The sequence below is a fragment of the Pholcus phalangioides genome, unplaced genomic scaffold, assembly GCF_987345545.1.
Source record: "Pholcus phalangioides strain wild (caught in Gottingen) unplaced genomic scaffold, Ppha-v1.0 ptg000018l_1, whole genome shotgun sequence".
NCBI classification, from domain to species: domain Eukaryota; kingdom Metazoa; phylum Arthropoda; class Arachnida; order Araneae; family Pholcidae; genus Pholcus; species Pholcus phalangioides.
Window position 1 is genome coordinate 13434368 of NW_028301611.1, and position 17805 is coordinate 13452172.

Genomic DNA, 17805 nt, shown 5'->3' on the forward strand with positions numbered 1-17805 from the left:
TGTCACTATCATCTGTCTTCCATATTTTGAAGAAATCATGTGATTGCTTAGGTTCGTTCGTTGGTAGAACGCTTAGAGCGAAATTTTTGTTTATTTTTTACGTTAATGTTCACTTTCAATGTGTTTATTTTCGCAAATAATTGCATGAAAAATATTTAACTCACGCAAACATCTACAGAATATCATAATCAGATCAGCATCTTCATTACTTTGGTATAAGACAGTTGGCAATGCAACTGTGGTAGCAAAATTTAATTTCAAAACTTAGTATGTCGGATATAACATATGCGCACCATTATATCCGATAAAAGGGAAATTTTGCAGGAGAGCCATTAAATTATTTTTCTAATTATGCGTTTCTGTGGAACTCGCTTGTTTTGTAAAGTGTTATTTACTGAAATTGAATTTGGTGTCATATACTTATGTTCAATGCAACAAAAGTACTGTCAATCAATGGCATTATCACAATATTGACGAAAACGACCATAATGCCCTTTGCCTCTGTTTCATAAAGAACATCCCGATTTTCAAATGGCATAACCTGCAAACGGTTATGGATACAGTGATGATACAAGCGGTTCAACTCGTTTAATAAACAGGCCCGGAATTTTAAATACGCAGGTTTGTGAAATGAGCCGCATCCTTTCAAACAGAGGGTGATATTGTCCTTCGTAAACGCGCGTCAAATTACAATTCATTCGAAATGGTCGCCTCGAATAACAGTGATATGACTATAGCGAAGAGTGTAGTTTAAAGCTACTTCCCTGCAATGTCTCTATTGCAATGAATGCGTATGCCTCATGAATGAACTATTCGATATGATATAGCGTTTGAGGATTGTTGCTGTAAAAATGACCTTCAATTTGCAAACAAAGAGGCTTTTAAATAAATGACTGAGTTGACATCTATAAGTTAACATTGTAATTAATTTAAAGTGCACGGAAGAACACTTGTTTACCTTTCAGTTCATCATTCCTTCCATGTAATATTTCAAAGTTACGAAATCCTTTTTGAAACGACCCGTATATGCAAACACAAATAATGTGCATTAATAGACAAGATACATTAAACTCCCCTTTCCCCCGCAATGGTAACGCCTTCCGTACAAATAGATCCCCTCAAACTTCAAACAAATCTCTAAATCTAACGACAACGGATATATATTTTTTTTAATTTATTGAATATCATGGATACTGATGGAAAAATTGGAAAACTTCATTGCCCTGCATAGAATTGTTTTGAATTTATTTCTATTCGATAATTGACAAAATTTTATTCACTGCGTAAAACATTATACACTGCAAGTATTCTGTAGCTTTTTTACTCATTCTTTAGGAAAAGGTTTTCTATTCCACATCACGTACACTAATAACAATATGCATTTGGTTCGATCCTTATTGAAATCTAAAATTGAAATTTAATATATATATATAAACTCACATTTTATTTTCCATTTATTTATGTGAAAGAGCCTACACGTAACTAGCCTACTTGTACGAATCAATCTGTTTTCAACTCTTTAATTGGCAGACATTGAATTAGCCATAGGAGAAAAATTTTGAATTTTTGAGGAGTTATATTAAAACAAATGAGGTAACCTGAATGCTATTACATGACAAAAAAAAAATATTGCCAGTATTAAAGAGAGATGTTGCACGTCAAGGAACACACTGTATATGATTTACGTAGATTTTCATGGTTTAGAAATGTCATTTGTTGCCTGCCAACATACATTTCCATCATTATTCAAGAATGCACAGCATTCTCCTGTACACATGGTATTACCTTTCAAAATGGAAATGTCAATAATCGTTTTTGCTAGATTTGTCAAGAAAAAGAAATCATGTGTATCTTTGTGCCATTATGCTGGTAATTGTAGAAACGTCATGAAAACAACTCACAAGTAAAAATCGGATAGATAGGATTTGCTCGGACGCATTAATGATGAAATGTGCTTAAAATATACAATATGTACCCTTAGAACAATAAAAGAAAATGTTGCTTTTTTGAGAGAGCAGCATGGCTAAATAAAAGGTTAACTTTTTTTGCTATTATAATATGCTTAATTTTTGTAGTTTCTGCTTTTCATTTCAAGTTATGTAGTTTCATGACTCATGATTACCATAATATAACATAAAAAAAACCTATACTTAGTTTCTTCTTTTCATATTTCTCTTGAATGACTTTCAAGTAGTTAAGTAGTCAGGTATAATGAGTCTTGGTATTTCTGGTTGTAAGCAAAATAAATATCGTACATATAAAGTATCATAAAAGCCCGAAGAAAAGAGCTGTGAAAGGTCGACATGAAAATGTGCAAGAAAACACAAAGAGAATGTTTTTCACTTAAATAAACGGTTGTATTCGCGTTTTAGTTTTTTTTTTTATTACGATTAGTGTTAACAATAAATGCAGTCTCTAAAATGCACCGTAACGGAGATTATAGTAATAAAAGATATTTCTAAGTTCGAGGAACATACGATTCAATAAAAAAAAAAAAGAAACTGCTATCGGTGGAAAAAGTCAGCCGAAAAAAAGGGAGATTTCATTATTTTTCACGCTCTTCTGTTTAATTAACTTGATTTCAGCTACTTCAGTGAAAATGCACTATGCCCTGATAGAAGGAAGGAATTTAATTACGCAAATTGTGCCCTATTACTTTTTTATAATAACGATTTTTATGCTTTGTGTTTCATTTTAATCGGTTAAAAGACCTGAACTGAGTGGATGTGAAGTAGAAATATTATGGTACGATTTTGTAAAAAAACATCACTGGTCATGTCATTTGGAAAATTTGGGTACTTTCGGAATCGGAATAGGAACGAATTACCTATTGTAATAGTGCTGTGTAGGTGAAATGATAATTGCGAAAACAACATTGTAAATGAAGAAATAGTCTGAGCAGGAAAGATAGAAATACATTATTCATGCAAGAGTTAGAAAATATTCATGTTTGCTTATGCGCTGTGGAACAGTCTCAGAAGCTGGCATCCGTGCAGTGATAAGATGATCGCCTTCCACTATGAAGGTTACCAACAAGGTCCGGTCAAAGAACCTCAGAATCAAGTTATTTGCCTACCGAGTCTGAGCCGACCACCGATGGGGAATTCATTCATCCAACTCCAGTGTTTGCAAAATGTCGTACGGCGATATATGACCGAAGTTATTGTGCGGTAACGTAGTCTCAGAAGCATCAGGCCGGCCGCTGCTGAGGTCAAGGGGTTTTAGCAGGGCCGTCATTTCAACAGCGGGGGGAGCAAAGAGCATATACTAAAGGCACGCATATATATATATATATATATATATATATATATCATTTGTAGTGTATTTTTAAAAGCAGGGGGGGCAACGCCCCTTCTCCTGCCCCGCCCCCCCCCTAAATGACGGGCCTGGGTTTTAGTGATGGACTTGAAGAGGACCAAGTCTCAAACCCCCCCGACGCCACTGTGTTGGTCGGCTGTTACTTTATGGTTCACCCGACTTCGAGGTGCGAATGCGAGCCGATCTTACCATAAAAAGTTTAGCCACAGAGAGCAATGTCATTGCAACAGTACAAATACCCGATCATTGCACTTCACCCGAAATTTGAAATATGGATGAAAGCTCTAAAACCTCACACACAACACTATATAATCACACAGATTGTTAGGTACGCACACAATCGCACTTCTGGAACAAATCAATCGGTAGTAAGTTGTCCATGGCAATAGACCAGAGCTGGAAGAAAGAAGCATCAGTGCTCAGTTTGAAAGAAAGAAAGAAGGATCAACTCTTTTTTTCACTGAAATGAAGATCTTGAACACTTTCAATACATCAGTATATAGTTGTTGACTCACAATGCATATACAGTCGACGTTCGTTACAGTGACCCTCCACGTCTCGAGGAAAAGGGACGTTTCCATCGAGCTTTCGAAAAAATTCTTCTCAAGATAATTGATATTTTGACAGAATATGTAAAAATTCGTCAAGTTGAAAAATAATAAAACTGCAATTAATGATTTATATACTCGTTCATATCAACCGAATTCTACGATATATAAGGCAATGGCTCTCGGCCGGTTCTCATGTGACCGTTCGTTTTTCAAAATTAGTGAAACCAGTGACGCAATAAGTGAATTTGTAACATACTATAAATGAATTCGTGCGACTCATCTGTGTGAAGCCCCAGCAAGTTTGGGTCTTGGCCCATAGCTCAAAAATCCCTGCCTGTGATTTTTTTTGTACGACCCATATCAGAAGCTCCTGCGCAGTGCTGACATCGGACATTGTATTGGATTGAATGGTCTTTGTGAGTCACTATATCGAATCAAAAATAACATTTGATGTATAGGGAAAAAATTTGGGATTTATCATTCTGGACGTTATAATGAACGGTCGTAATAACGAAAGGTCATTATAACGAGTATCGACTGTAGTACTGTTCAGGAAGACTAGTAATTTTGGTTATATATAAATTCGTTTTATTTTTATTTTTTTCCAAGAAAATGATTCGGGTGTTTGCGCGATTTTCATAAACTTTTTCAAGATTGGTTCACAAACAATATACTGTCACTACGAAGTCGGTATCGGGCGGCGGAAAATCATTCTGGTGGCCAAAATTGGAGAATAACAAGATATTCTCGAAGGCAACGACAAAGTAAGTGATGAAATAACTTTCAGGAACCGACACCGACTTTGTTTGTAATACGGCAAAGAAGATGAAGGGAACAAAATAACTGAAAATACCCAATTATTTTCTAGAAAATAATTAATAATTTTATAGAACTAAAATGAAAATTTGTTCTGAAAAACTCTCTAGATTGTTCCTTATTCTGAATTTCAACTCACGCTATTAAGTTACACTGCTGGCCACCCAAATTGCAACACCAAGAAAGACAAGAGATATCGCAACAATATTCATTTTGTAGATAACATGTTGACCAAGCATCAAATGATTAAATTTATAGACTTCTGTGAAGTGTGGTTCCTGCCAAAATCAGTAGCCAGAGTAGCCGCCATTGTTGGAGATCACCGTTGCCACACGCCTCGGCATTGATTCAAAGAGACTTTGGATGTGTTCTTGGGGTACAGCAGACCAAGCAGCTTCCACGCGTTGCCAAAGTTGATCTGGTGTGGCAGCTGGGGATGTAATCTGGGTCAATCGTTGAGCAACCATGGACCACATGTTTTCTATCGGCGAAAGATCCGGAGACCGAGCTGGCCAGGGAAGCAATTCAATCTGGCGATTGACGAAGAACCTTTGGACAATGCGTGCCACGTGTGGTCGCGCATTATCCTGTTGAAATATGGCTGTGGGCAAGCCCTGAAGGTAAGGAAGGACAACTGGCTACAACACCTCGGAGATGTAGCGCTTGCTTTTTAAAGTACCGGCAATGCGTACTAGAGGAGTGCGAGAGTGATATCCAATACCGCCCCATACCATAATACCCGGTGCAGGACCAGTGTGGCGGTGCATAACGCAGCTGTTCAGCATCCTCTCTCCACGGTGTCTCCAGACTCGAATCCGACCATCGTGGTGTTGCAGACATTGAACATTGAAGGACCGGACACACCCTGCTTCCCATCTCAGAGAGACATCGAAGCTTAATATGGCGCCCAACGTTTAAATTAGAGGTGTTGCAGACAGGAGCGTGACTCGTCAGTAAAGACAATTTCATTCCATTGTGCCGTCCACATCCTTCTTTCATCGCACCATTAAGGCGGAGACGTCTGTGGTTCTGCGTGAAGGGTAGACGAAGCAATGGACGTCTTGCGGACAGACCACTCTGCTGTAAACGGCGTCGAATGGTACGCGCAGACACTGGATGATGCGGTACAGATTGAATATGCTGTGCTATGGTTCGTGATGTGGCTGAGCGATCCGTCACTGCCATACGCACAATACGCCTGTCATCACGTGAAGTGGTGCACTGAGGTGGATGCGATCGAACACGTCGGTCCGTCGTACCCTCCTGCATCCAACGATCACATATCCGCATTACAGTTGTTTGGTTTCGTCCAACACGACTACCGATTTCCCTGAAAGATAATCCACAATCTCGGTAGGCCACTATCCTTCCTCTGTCGAACTCGGATACTTGATCAAAAGATGATCGCTGTTTTCTACGAGGCATAATTGATCGTTTTTTTGAAAAAACCACAAGAAAAACACAATTGCCGTACTTCAAATCGTCGAAATCTCCAAACCTTAAATAGCGCTTTGAAGTGGCGCCACAGGCGCGCGTGATGTGCGTCTGCGCTGAAATTCTAATCATTTGCATATCTCACCTCCGCTAATGCATGTTGTAAATTTCATATTATTTGCGTGCTTCCTTCAGGGTGTTGCATTTACGGTGGCCAGCAGTGTATAATGTAAGACTTAAATTTTTCCTTACTTTATGCTCACCAGAAAATATACGTAAAAGCGCTGTCAAGACAGGAGATTGCTCCGAATGTACATATGTGTGCTTAATTTTTAATGGTTTTAAATTATTTAAAATTAGTTTTTTTTGAAGTTAACACCTTACTTATGTCTGCCGAAATGCGTTCGAGCAACTGAAAGGTACAATATTTGTGATTATGAGTTTTTTATTTGTATAGTGTTCGAAATTAAACTGATAAAAACTCTTCTTCATTTTCCCGAAACATATTCTTCAGTTAAGGGGTGAAGACCTGAAGTGCACATGTATATAACTAACTGAAATGGTCCTAGTAAACATAAAATAATTTTGTTTTTAAAGGGGATATTGTCATACAGTGAACACAAATCAATCAGTTCACGGTAAACTTGGTGGATAAGATACTCCCATAAATTGCCATAGGGTGTTAAGATACCGAGTTCGATACCTGATTACTTATCAGAAACTTTCCTGACGTATCGTTTAACACAAAAGGTGACATGGCCACAAAAAAAATCTACCTCTGGGAGTCCTCTACCGAAGGGTTAACGCACCAGCCTGGAAAGATTATTGGTTGGTAATACAAATTATTGCCACTCGGAATCGGCAACACGTTGTAGGTTTCAGTCTAATTAGCCCGCGTGTGCATAAAATAACCGTGGTGCAACAAAAATGTTCAAATGATGAAACCAATCAAAAAAGGGGGAAAAAATGTTGTAGTTATTTTTTGCCAAGGTGGGAATAGGTTAGAGGAATTCAATGTGGCAATAAAATGAAATCTGAGAATGAAGAAAGCCCCGCGTCAAGTAATATCATCAAAATTTTCCATAAAAAAGCAAAATTGCATTGTACGGACTCTTGATTCATATCCTTGAGTTCCAGCAGACTAAACTATTGCACTCTGCACTCGTGCTGGACTCTAGTCCTGAGGATATAGGTTCAAACCTCGTTGACGGCACAGTGGTGGTCGGCTGAAGTTGGTTTTCTGCGGTTTTCCAGCTTCGAGGCGCGAATGTGAGCCAGTCTCCTATTTGAAAAAGTCTCTCCGCAGAGAGCAGGCAGAACTACAACAAGATACTGACATAACATGAACATTCAAGCATTTCCATCTTTACTTGTGGAAGTTACATTACAGAACGAACACGAAACAAATGCAACTCGACAACAAATGCAACTCGAATAGAATGCTTGGTCTCATTTTCAAAAAGGTCTCTTCGGGTTCTCCTAAAGTCATTCTTCCGCTTTTTCGAGGATTAGTTCGTCCTGGGCTGGAATATGCTGTAAGGTTTTGGAGACCATACCTACAGAGGGACATAGATTATTTGAAGGGGTGCAGAGAAGAGCTACGCGTGTCCTTATTGGCACACAGGGCTTGAGTTATGAAGAGAGACTTCATTTTTTGAATATGTTTACATTGGATGAACGCAGGTGTCGAGAAGATATGATCGAAGTGTTCAATATTTTCAATGGGATGGATAGGATGGACCATGAACTTTTAGTACACCGCCAATCGACTGTTTTTACAAGGGGACACCAGTTTCGATTGGTGAGGGACAATGCAAGGTTATGGTGTCGCAGGGAATTTTTCTCTAATAGGGTTGTTAATAAATGGAATAACTTACCCCCGGAGGTAGTAAATTGTAACACAATTGACACGTTTAAAAAGAAATACGATAAACATGTTGCGGTAAATCGAGAAGCTATCCATTCTTAGAATAAGACAACCATAAGTATTCTTTATGGGCATTGTATAATATTTTGTCATGTGTATATATTGTTTATAATTTGTGTTAATTGCATTTTTAATTGGGTTGCGGTTTTTTTTTTAAATATATGACATCCATATTTTTATGGGCATCTTTTTATCAGCCACCTCGTTGGGCATTTTGCCTGTTGTGGCGTTGTATTTGTATTTGTATTTGTATAATATAAATACATTAGGGCCACACATAAACTCAGAACACACATTCCCACATCTACCGATTCGTTAGAAATTCCGTAGAGGAATGTGTACGAGATGCACGGTTTAGTAGTAGTGGTTGACCAAAGCATGTGCTATGTGTAAAACATTATATAACATGAAATATAGGAAGGAACATGAACTCGAAAATTCATCCCTTGGACTCTGTGAGTGTACCTTGACTGCTACATCAGCAATATCGCAGGTTACACACAGGCAGTAAGAAAACATACTAGTATTCAGTATCTTATAGCGAAAACTAAATTCATTAAAAAAAACAAACAAGAACTGCATCTATTCGGTATATTCGTGAAGATGAAACGTTAATTAGCATTCCGGCGAAAAGAAGGAAACGAAGCTTCAAAAGTGATTTAATCCTATTTTAAATATAAAAGTCTCGAGAATCTCATTACCCTTGAGACGAATGAAAATGTATCCATAATATATTCTAACTTCTTACATTTAACAACTTGAAAGTATTTTCTTTCTGTTAAAAAATTTTCTTTTTTTTTTTGCTTTGTAGGCAGAAAATTTTAATAAATATTACTGCTCAAAAGCCAAAATATACAGGCACGCTTACTTTTTCTAAAATAAATTTCAAAAGAATACGAATTATAAAAATAATAATAATAATGATAATCTCTCAAAAAAAACATGACATTCGTTTTATGGACTAAATTCTGTATTTAGTAAAACAGAAAAAAAAAGAAAATCCCTTATTTGTATAAGTTACTTTTATTTTTGAATTTAATTAAGAAAATTTTCTTGAGGATCTCTCTAGAATATTTTATAGGTTGAAAGAGTATGGAATTTCTCTTAATCGTACCGAAATTCTCAACTAATTATTAATTGACGATTTGAATTCTGATGCCTGATTTACTATATTATGCTAATTTATTTTATTGGATAATGCACCGTGAGAATCGGATTGGGTATTGGAATAATATAATTGAATTATCGAAAATCCTGATTAAATATTAATCTACCGTCTGAATAATTCCTTTCTCAGAAGACCGCAATGATTTCTAGTGAATTAGAAATTCTCTAGTAAGTTTTGGAAATTAATATTCAAGCATTTGCATTGAGGAATAGTAATGAATTAGTTCTAATTTTCTTATATATTTTTCTAGTTGTGTGTAAGAGAATATAAAGGGTGTCTCATAAATTAGTGAACAGTCCCCAAATTAATAAAATTAAAGTAATTGGTATATTCTAATGTGATTTTCAAAAAAGAAATAAAAAAAATATACTGTAACTAAGAATTATTTTTTTTTTATCGGAAAAAAACGAACATTATTTCAGCTATTTGTCGACGGATGAAAGCAAATTACTGTTAGTATGCACATCAGAGTCCTTTAAAATTCAGGGTACATATATACGATTAATTACATATTAGGGTGGATCGAAAAATCGAAATTTGGAAAAAAAATCGGCTTCGGGTGCAAAAGTTGTCTTTTAAGCATACGAGCATGAATGAAATTTTTTTCATCTTCAATTAATTTTTTCCGGTGCCCCAAGACACTTAAATATTTTCCAAAAATCAATTTTTATGCAAATTTTGAATAAGAAATAAAAAATGAGTTAAGTAATCGATTTCACAGGGAAAATAGAATAGGCAGAGAATGAAAAATAATTTATTGTTTATTATTAAATGTATAAAATTATTTAGTATAGTAAAAGTTGGAAGCCATGGTAACAGTTGAAAAGAATGGTGAATACCCAAGCAGTTCAAAGGTGCATTCGCCTAGTGTCTGAGGCGTCGGAAAGTGTGTGTGGAGAAGAAGCACTGCTTCATTTTGAATAGGATAATATCAAGTAGCCATATATAACATTTTAATACCAAAAAGTATTACAGCATTTAGAAATATGTAAATCTTCAACTTAATGGAATTAAAAAAGCCATTATATAAGTTCACCTTTTATAAGTTTTGGGATTTATTGCTTTGATTTTTAAAATTATACTTCTTGTATTATTATAAAATTATTATTATTTATAAGTTTATACTTTGATACCTGAATACTTATATTCTATAATTCATAAAAAAGTTTCATTAATTTATAATTTTAATGCATTTTTATAAAAGTGTGTATTTTTAAGCATTTTGGGCTCTTGGGCCACCAGAAGATATGAATGGATTTCAAGAAAATAATTATGCAAACTAATACACCCCAGACACAACTTTTCCACCCCACGCCATAAGTAATTTCGAAAAAATTATTTTTTTATAAATTTTCAACTGTCAGTTTTTAACTATATTTGGGGCACTTGGGGCACCGGAATATATGAATGGATTTCATATAATGGATTTCATTTCCCAAGACACAACTTCCCCACCCGAAGCCAAATGTAATTTCGAAAAAAGGAATGTTTCCTATACTTTTCGATCCTCCCTATTGCATACGTCTGAATTTTACTTTTATACTACTTGGCAGCACACCAGCTCCGGTCATATCACCACAAAAAGATTTACTACCAACACCAGACCTACCTTGGTCCCCCGCTCTGTCCCCATAGGGGATGAAGGCTTGTTTGCCACAAGGGCATGGGTCAAAAGCATGGGTACTAGCCGTACCCGACGAGGAGAAATCGATCCATCGTACACAAAATGGGTGGAAATACATAAGGAAGGGAAACAAATGCACATCACCAGAAGGCAGGAGTGCTTCCCCGCAAGAAGCAGGGGAAGAGAAGGGGAAAAAACATTAAAAGTACAAAATAGGAAGACAAAATATTGCAAATATATATGTGAAAAATATGATTCTGCTGCCGTGGGGGATCGCTGCTTGACGAGATGAAGGGCTCGGCTCCAGAGGAGCTGCTCCCATTCAGCGGTCTGCTGAAGAGCATAGCATTTCGTTCCACTGTTTACTACCGATCGAGTTAGGTCGTGAATGAAGGTGTCATCTGTCGCGTCAGATAGGAAAAGAACTTGTTGCCTATGTCCAGGCCTCTTAAAATAACAACTATGTAATGACTTTTTTATTCAATGCGTTTTCTAATCCGTTTTTCATCTTTAACTCAAATTTAATGAAATAAAAAAATATTTTGATTAAACATATGATCAAATTTGAATTATTCATTCGGAAGCAAATTTAGAACTCAAAAGAGTGGCACATTTTAATTTTTAGGAAAATTAGAAGGCAGTCGAACAGTATTTTGCAGGAACGTTGAGAATGCTGTTGTCCCGTAAAACGGGACGTATGGTCTGAGTGTTAGAAATCGTAGAGTAACACGAGCATCGTAAATAATTATGATTATGACACTTCTTGTAAAAAGGTTTTTGATACCCCTGATATAAACTATGCACGATTATCATTTCCAAATACAGTCCAGTCTAATAGGTTGCTTTTTAAACTTTATAACGTATTGTTTTATGTTAGTACTACATGCAATGATAAGTATTCAAATTGATAAAAAATAGTGTTTTACTATATGTATATCAAATTCATGTACATGACATGAATGTCGCTCTCCACTTGTTAATACAAGATATACAGAAGACTGGATGTTGTGAAGATATTTATTATTTGAGATGTTAATTTTTTAAGGAAGGAAACACTCATCTCTGCCTCTACCGGGAGTCGAACCCGGGTCCCTCGATTGCCGGACGAGTGCTCTGACCACTAAGCTGCAGAGGAGATAGAGAATTTCCTTCGCTAGAGCGTATATATGCCGAACGGAACCGTGCAATGGACGGTGAAACCGATCAGCTAATAGCTCATGGACGACGAGCCACCAGAGGGCTATATATATGACATGAATGTCACTCTCCACTTGTTAATACAAGATATTCTCGACATTCATGTCATATATATAGCCCTCTGGTGGCTCGTCGTCCATGAGCTATTAGCTGATCGGTTTCACCGTCCATTGCACGGTTCCGTTCGGCATATATACGCTCTAGCGAAGGAAATTCTCTATCTCCTCTGTAGCTTAGTGGCCAGAGCACTCGTCCGGCAATCGAGGGACCCGGGTTCGACTCCCGGTAGAGGCAGAGATGAAATTCATGTACATTATACATGATCTATGCATATAAAAATAATTTTTCTGTGTGTATGCTCTCTATAAAAATTTGCACATTTAAACCTATCTTCGCCAAATTTTACTAGTACATACCAAACGAGACACGTTCGTCAGAGCTGGGTAAGTGTCCGAAATGGGCAAAAAGTGTCGGTTCGTCAGCCTCAACAAAGGACTTTGGAATTTTTAGTTTCATTGACGAGGGAGGTTCCCTAATAATGCTTTTCAGAGAAATGTTTATTCCTTTAAAATGGTTTGTCGCGTTCTAATGTTGTCGGTATATTCAGAAAACCCGAGCAGCGCCGGGTATTATAGCTAGTGATTCATATTCGACACTATTTTTGAGGGAAATGAATTCCCATCTTGTAAAATAGTAGTGTAGCATGGTGCTTGTCTGTTTATTCTAGAGCATAATGTGATAGATAAACGTTAAACGGTTTTATCAGTCGGTTCTAGCAAGTCACTAATAAGAGTTTTCAGGTGATTTCATATCGAATAATTTTAGTTGGTTCATTGTGTTGGTTCATTGAATTCACATATTGTTTGTAATCTCATTTGGTTGGACCGAAATCAAAACCGTGCCCGTAGGATTGCTTCTATCCATTAGTAATATCAATTCATTAGTATTAATAGTTGTTACTCATCAAATATATATTCTTTTAAAACTTACGCCAAAACCGACTGTAAAAAAAATTTATTTTGTTGATTTGTGTTTATTTTTTAAATGTCAAAATACCCTTTAAAAAGAAAATTAATAAATAAATTAATTAATTTAGATCGATATATTTAATAGGACTAATTGAGTTGGGTACCTTGACGTATGCCTCAACGTGAAAAAAGAATCATTAAAAGCATTTAATAACATTAAAAACCGTTAAAAATGAAAATATACACATATGTGCACCTATGGAGTGAAGGGGGTATGTGTTATGTATGCAGTTGATATTTTTTGTGAATTTAAAAAACATTTTTTTGAACATGAAATGTATTTCTTAGTATCTGTATGACAAATTCCGTGTGTTATTATTTTTACCAGTTCCACCAATGATATCCATACCGAACCAGCTAATAGGTGCCTCACTAGGTGAAGACGCGACGCTCGACTGCAATACCGAGGCTTACCCGATGTCCATCAACTACTGGACAAAGGAAAATAGTGTCATGATAGTGTCCAACAGCAAATACGTTACGAGTATTCAAGACAACACTTACAAAGTTCATATGAAGTTGACTGTGATGAGTGTAAGGCCCGAGGATTACGGCGTATACAAATGTTCCGCTAGGAATTCTCTAGGCACTACGGACGGCTCTATTCGGCTCTATCGTGAGTAAAAGTTTTTCATATGCTATATACTACTATACATAATTGACATATGCTTTTCCATCGTGGCAAATTTTAGTACTTTCTCGGTGCATACCAGGGGTCTTGAACGCTTGACCCGTGGGGCAAATGCGGCCCTCGGAGAATTTCGACATTTCCCGTGGACCATTTTATGAAATTCTGGAAAAACCATTGAAAAAAGATGAAATAAATACATAGGAGTTCGCATTTCCCACCATTAACGCTGTTTATCCGATAAGTGTCCGTCCAAACCGGAGCCCCAATTTTTTTTCAAACAGAATTTACAGCAGAGTTTAACCCCTAAATGAATATATAATTTCATAATTAAAAATATCCGGATATCGCATTAAGTGTTAATTAGATTGAATCTGGATATCCATTCATTAGTCTCTTGGATGGTTGTTATCACTTCCGACACAATCCACCTTCAATGATACGTTTCAAAATCCATCATGAGAAAACATAAACTATACTCGATTATCATTTTTAAATCCAGTCCAGTCTAATACATTGCTTTTTAAACTTTCCAACCTATAGTTTTAAGTTAGTACTATATACAATGACGAGTATTTAAATTCATAAAAATTAATGTTATATTATATGTATATTATTTTTTTATATTATATGTATACAAAAATTGATATTTTATTATATGTATAAAAAAATTAATGTATATTATACATTATCTATGCATGTAAAAGTGATAAATGATAAAAGTGACAAATAATTTTTAAATAATCGAAAGAAATAATACCAAAAAAATTAAACACATTAAAAAAAAAGAAAAATAATAATTTTTAGAAAAATTGAAAGGGACATATAAATCAAACGATAATTTCAGAATCGTTGAAAGAAATGGTGTCAGAATAAATTAAAATCTTCGATTATTTGAAGGCCTTGTGTGAACCAATACACGGACATTATTCGTTGCCGTGTTGGCCAACATATTCAGACACTGCTGTACGAAAAATCAAGTCCTTGAAGAATTACAATATTAAATGTCACTGTATAATTAGTGTGTTGGCACGGCGGCTTCATGAAGAAATTTTTATTTCCGCTGCAATGTCTGAAATGTTGAAGACTCCTGTCTTATACTAATGGTTCTTGAATAGCACATCGTGGTTTCCAGGGGACCAATGTTTATTGAGGATGTTGTACTTACACATAGGCTATTCAGAATATAAGCAGTTACGGGGGAATGGTGAATATGGTAATCAACCCCCCCCCCCTTTCTCGTTCAGTGGCAAAATTGTCTCATCAGCGGAGGCTGAAGAGCAGAGGTAGACATAAAGCCCCGGTGGACTATGAACTCTTTCAGCAGTGATTCACCCTCTCCATTCGAGAGAGCTTGTATCCGTTTATGATTCAGACATGGTTACTCAGTGTTTATAAAACGACGGGAAATCGAGGTATTATTGTTATAATAGCGGAGAATCCTGCCAGTTGCTGGATGAACGCCCTAGTCCACTAGGCTACAAAGTCAATGAATATGGAAATCCTTCCTTAGGGCTCGCATATCCAGTGCAAGGAGAAAAAACTTTATTGGAAACATGAACATCGGTATTTGCATATGGTTACGTAAGAAGGTGCTAAAAATGTCCCGCATATCGAGACATGCATGCGTTGAATGGCTGACTGAACGTTTTTTTGCAACGGATATGACATCATACTTTTCTTTCTCATTTTCTCGAAAAAAATATATATATAGCTGATGTAATGATAGCAAAATAAGTGATATGGTCATTTTTAAATTTTAACTATAATAAATAAATAAATAAATAAATATATATACGAATTAAATAAAGTAAATGACCAATGGAGAATTATCAGAAACATCAAAATGCTCGACCGAAATCAAAAGAAGGATAAAAAAAACAAATCTTGAAGTCTTTTCACGTATCCGAAAAATGAAAAGAAAAAGGAAAACGGTTGTGGATTTTTTGTCCTTATTCCGACCAAGATGAAATACAAGACCAAAATAAAATAAAGAAATAAAAATAACTCTGCATCATGATGATATTGATCTGCTAAAATGTCCGAGAAAACAGACAACCAAAAAAAAAAGCAAATTGAAAGACATTCAAAAAGATACTTCTCTAAATGTCTGCATTGGAAAAATAAGAAAACAAAATTGTAACATATGGCGAAGAGTTTCTCCTTCGCGTCACGTATTCAGAATACTAAGTATACGCACCGTCAAAAGCATACCGAATCGTTCGGATGCTCCGAACCGCTTTAGTGCTTCCGATACGTGCTTTCAAAGACTTCTGGGCAATGGAATGACGTATCGAATTCTCGATAAACTTCCTGAAGAATCGGCCCCGCCAATTCACACACGCACAGTATAGTGTGAGATGTACGAATTCCTGAAGAAAATGGATATGGTGTATCCTATCATATAGGGCAATTCCTTGTGATATTGCTGATAGCCATCCGTTCATGTTCCCGATAACACGTTTTCTTCAATAAATCTTTTCTTGTGTGATGGATTTTCTTTATTTCTCATCTCTTTTCTGGCAATTTTCAAACAATATCAATACTTTCGAAACTATTTTTCATCTCAAGAAATGCCCACTCTTATTTCATGGATGCATCAGAAGTTTCATCGAATACCTTCTCTCATTAGAATGCAAATAACATAAGCCACTTATTATTCATCCGTTTGAAACTGCCCCTAATCTGCCGAAAGGAATGGGGTGATGAACGAGCCCAAGAGTGATATGAAACACCGTAACAACCTTCTCTCATCTCTAACAGTTTTCGAATTATGATAGGTTTATTAAAGGTTTAATCAAACTTTTGAACAAAGGAACTAGTCAGTATTAACGATTGCTTCACGAAACCATTCATTTTATTGTTAGGATCTTAAGAATTTCTTCCAGAAAACGTTGTAAAAGAACGTTTTTAGAGAGAGAGAGAAAAATCTGTAACGTTCAAAAATTAAGAATACGTACCGAACCAATGTACGAGAATATCATTTTTTTTTTCGAACTGACATGGTTATAATATTTTTCTAACCTTATAACCTCACAAATTATAAAACATTTTGTAATGTTTCAACAAAAATAATAGGAAATACATCTATATTCAAATTGCAACATAGCACAAATGCTGAGGGAGAAAGTGCAATAGAAATGAAATTCATAATGGATTCAAAATGAATATCAAACTGAAAATGTAATTATGAAGAAATTTTGAAGTGATTTGGGTTGAATATTCACTGCCATCTCTGGGTTCATCAGGGGTAAAACTACAGAAACCTGCTGAAGCAAAACGTTTCTGAGGGTACTTTTACGCTTAGTCTAAATAAAATTACTCAACCCCCCCCCCTTACATTTTACCAAGCAGTACATATGAAGTCTTTCACACAAAAAAATAATCCTTGACACGAAAAAAAAAACACAATCAGATACGCAAATCAATACCAATATGTAACTAAAAACTGCATAGAAGAAATGGAGAAATATAAATGAAACAACCACGTGTAAAAAAAGGGCTTACCGATGGATGTATGCAGAGGCATAATATCTTCATCTTGTGGGGACACTTACCAGATCACCAGAACTTGAATGTCGCCCCGGATATTTATTCATTTTTTGTTTATTTATTTAAAATACAAAGCTACAGGTTTAAACCCAATTACAGCCTGCAATAAAAATAAAAATTAACACAGTATAGAAAATACGACTACATCATAAAGTACATAAAATACAAATGAAAAGTAACAAAAATTACGCAAAATACAAAACTCTACACAAAGATATATACAAGTCAATCACAGCAAAAATCTTCTAAAGTCGGTAACAGACGAATGAAAAATATCCAGATGTCGAGGAAGCTCAATATCAAATTCGGAAAATCTATTTACAACACGGTAATTACCATTATTAGTATTGAATGATTTGACGGCAAATAAACAATTATGTCTTGTATTGTGGCACTTAATATTGAAACAGATTTCGTTTAGAATGGGTATGCAATCAATTTGGTTAATCAACAGTTTCTTGAAAAAAATAACGAGCAAGTAATATCTGCGTTTTTGTAAACTAATAACATTGAAACTGTTTCGTAGATAAGTGGCCGATAGAATATTGTTATAAGGACCATG

General features: G+C 35.7%; 1 protein-coding gene across 2 annotated transcripts in view; it reads left to right on the forward strand.

The window, feature by feature from the left end:
- The window catches only part of LOC149071754 (lachesin-like), a 192393-nt gene that overhangs the window by 158114 nt on the left and 16474 nt on the right, over positions 1 to 17805 (forward strand). For both annotated transcript variants that reach the window (XM_089247779.1, XM_089247780.1), the window contains exon 6: positions 13392 to 13679. In XM_089247779.1, the coding sequence (XP_089103905.1) occupies positions 13392 to 13679 (288 nt within the window). The remainder of the gene's footprint in view (positions 1 to 13391; positions 13680 to 17805) is intronic.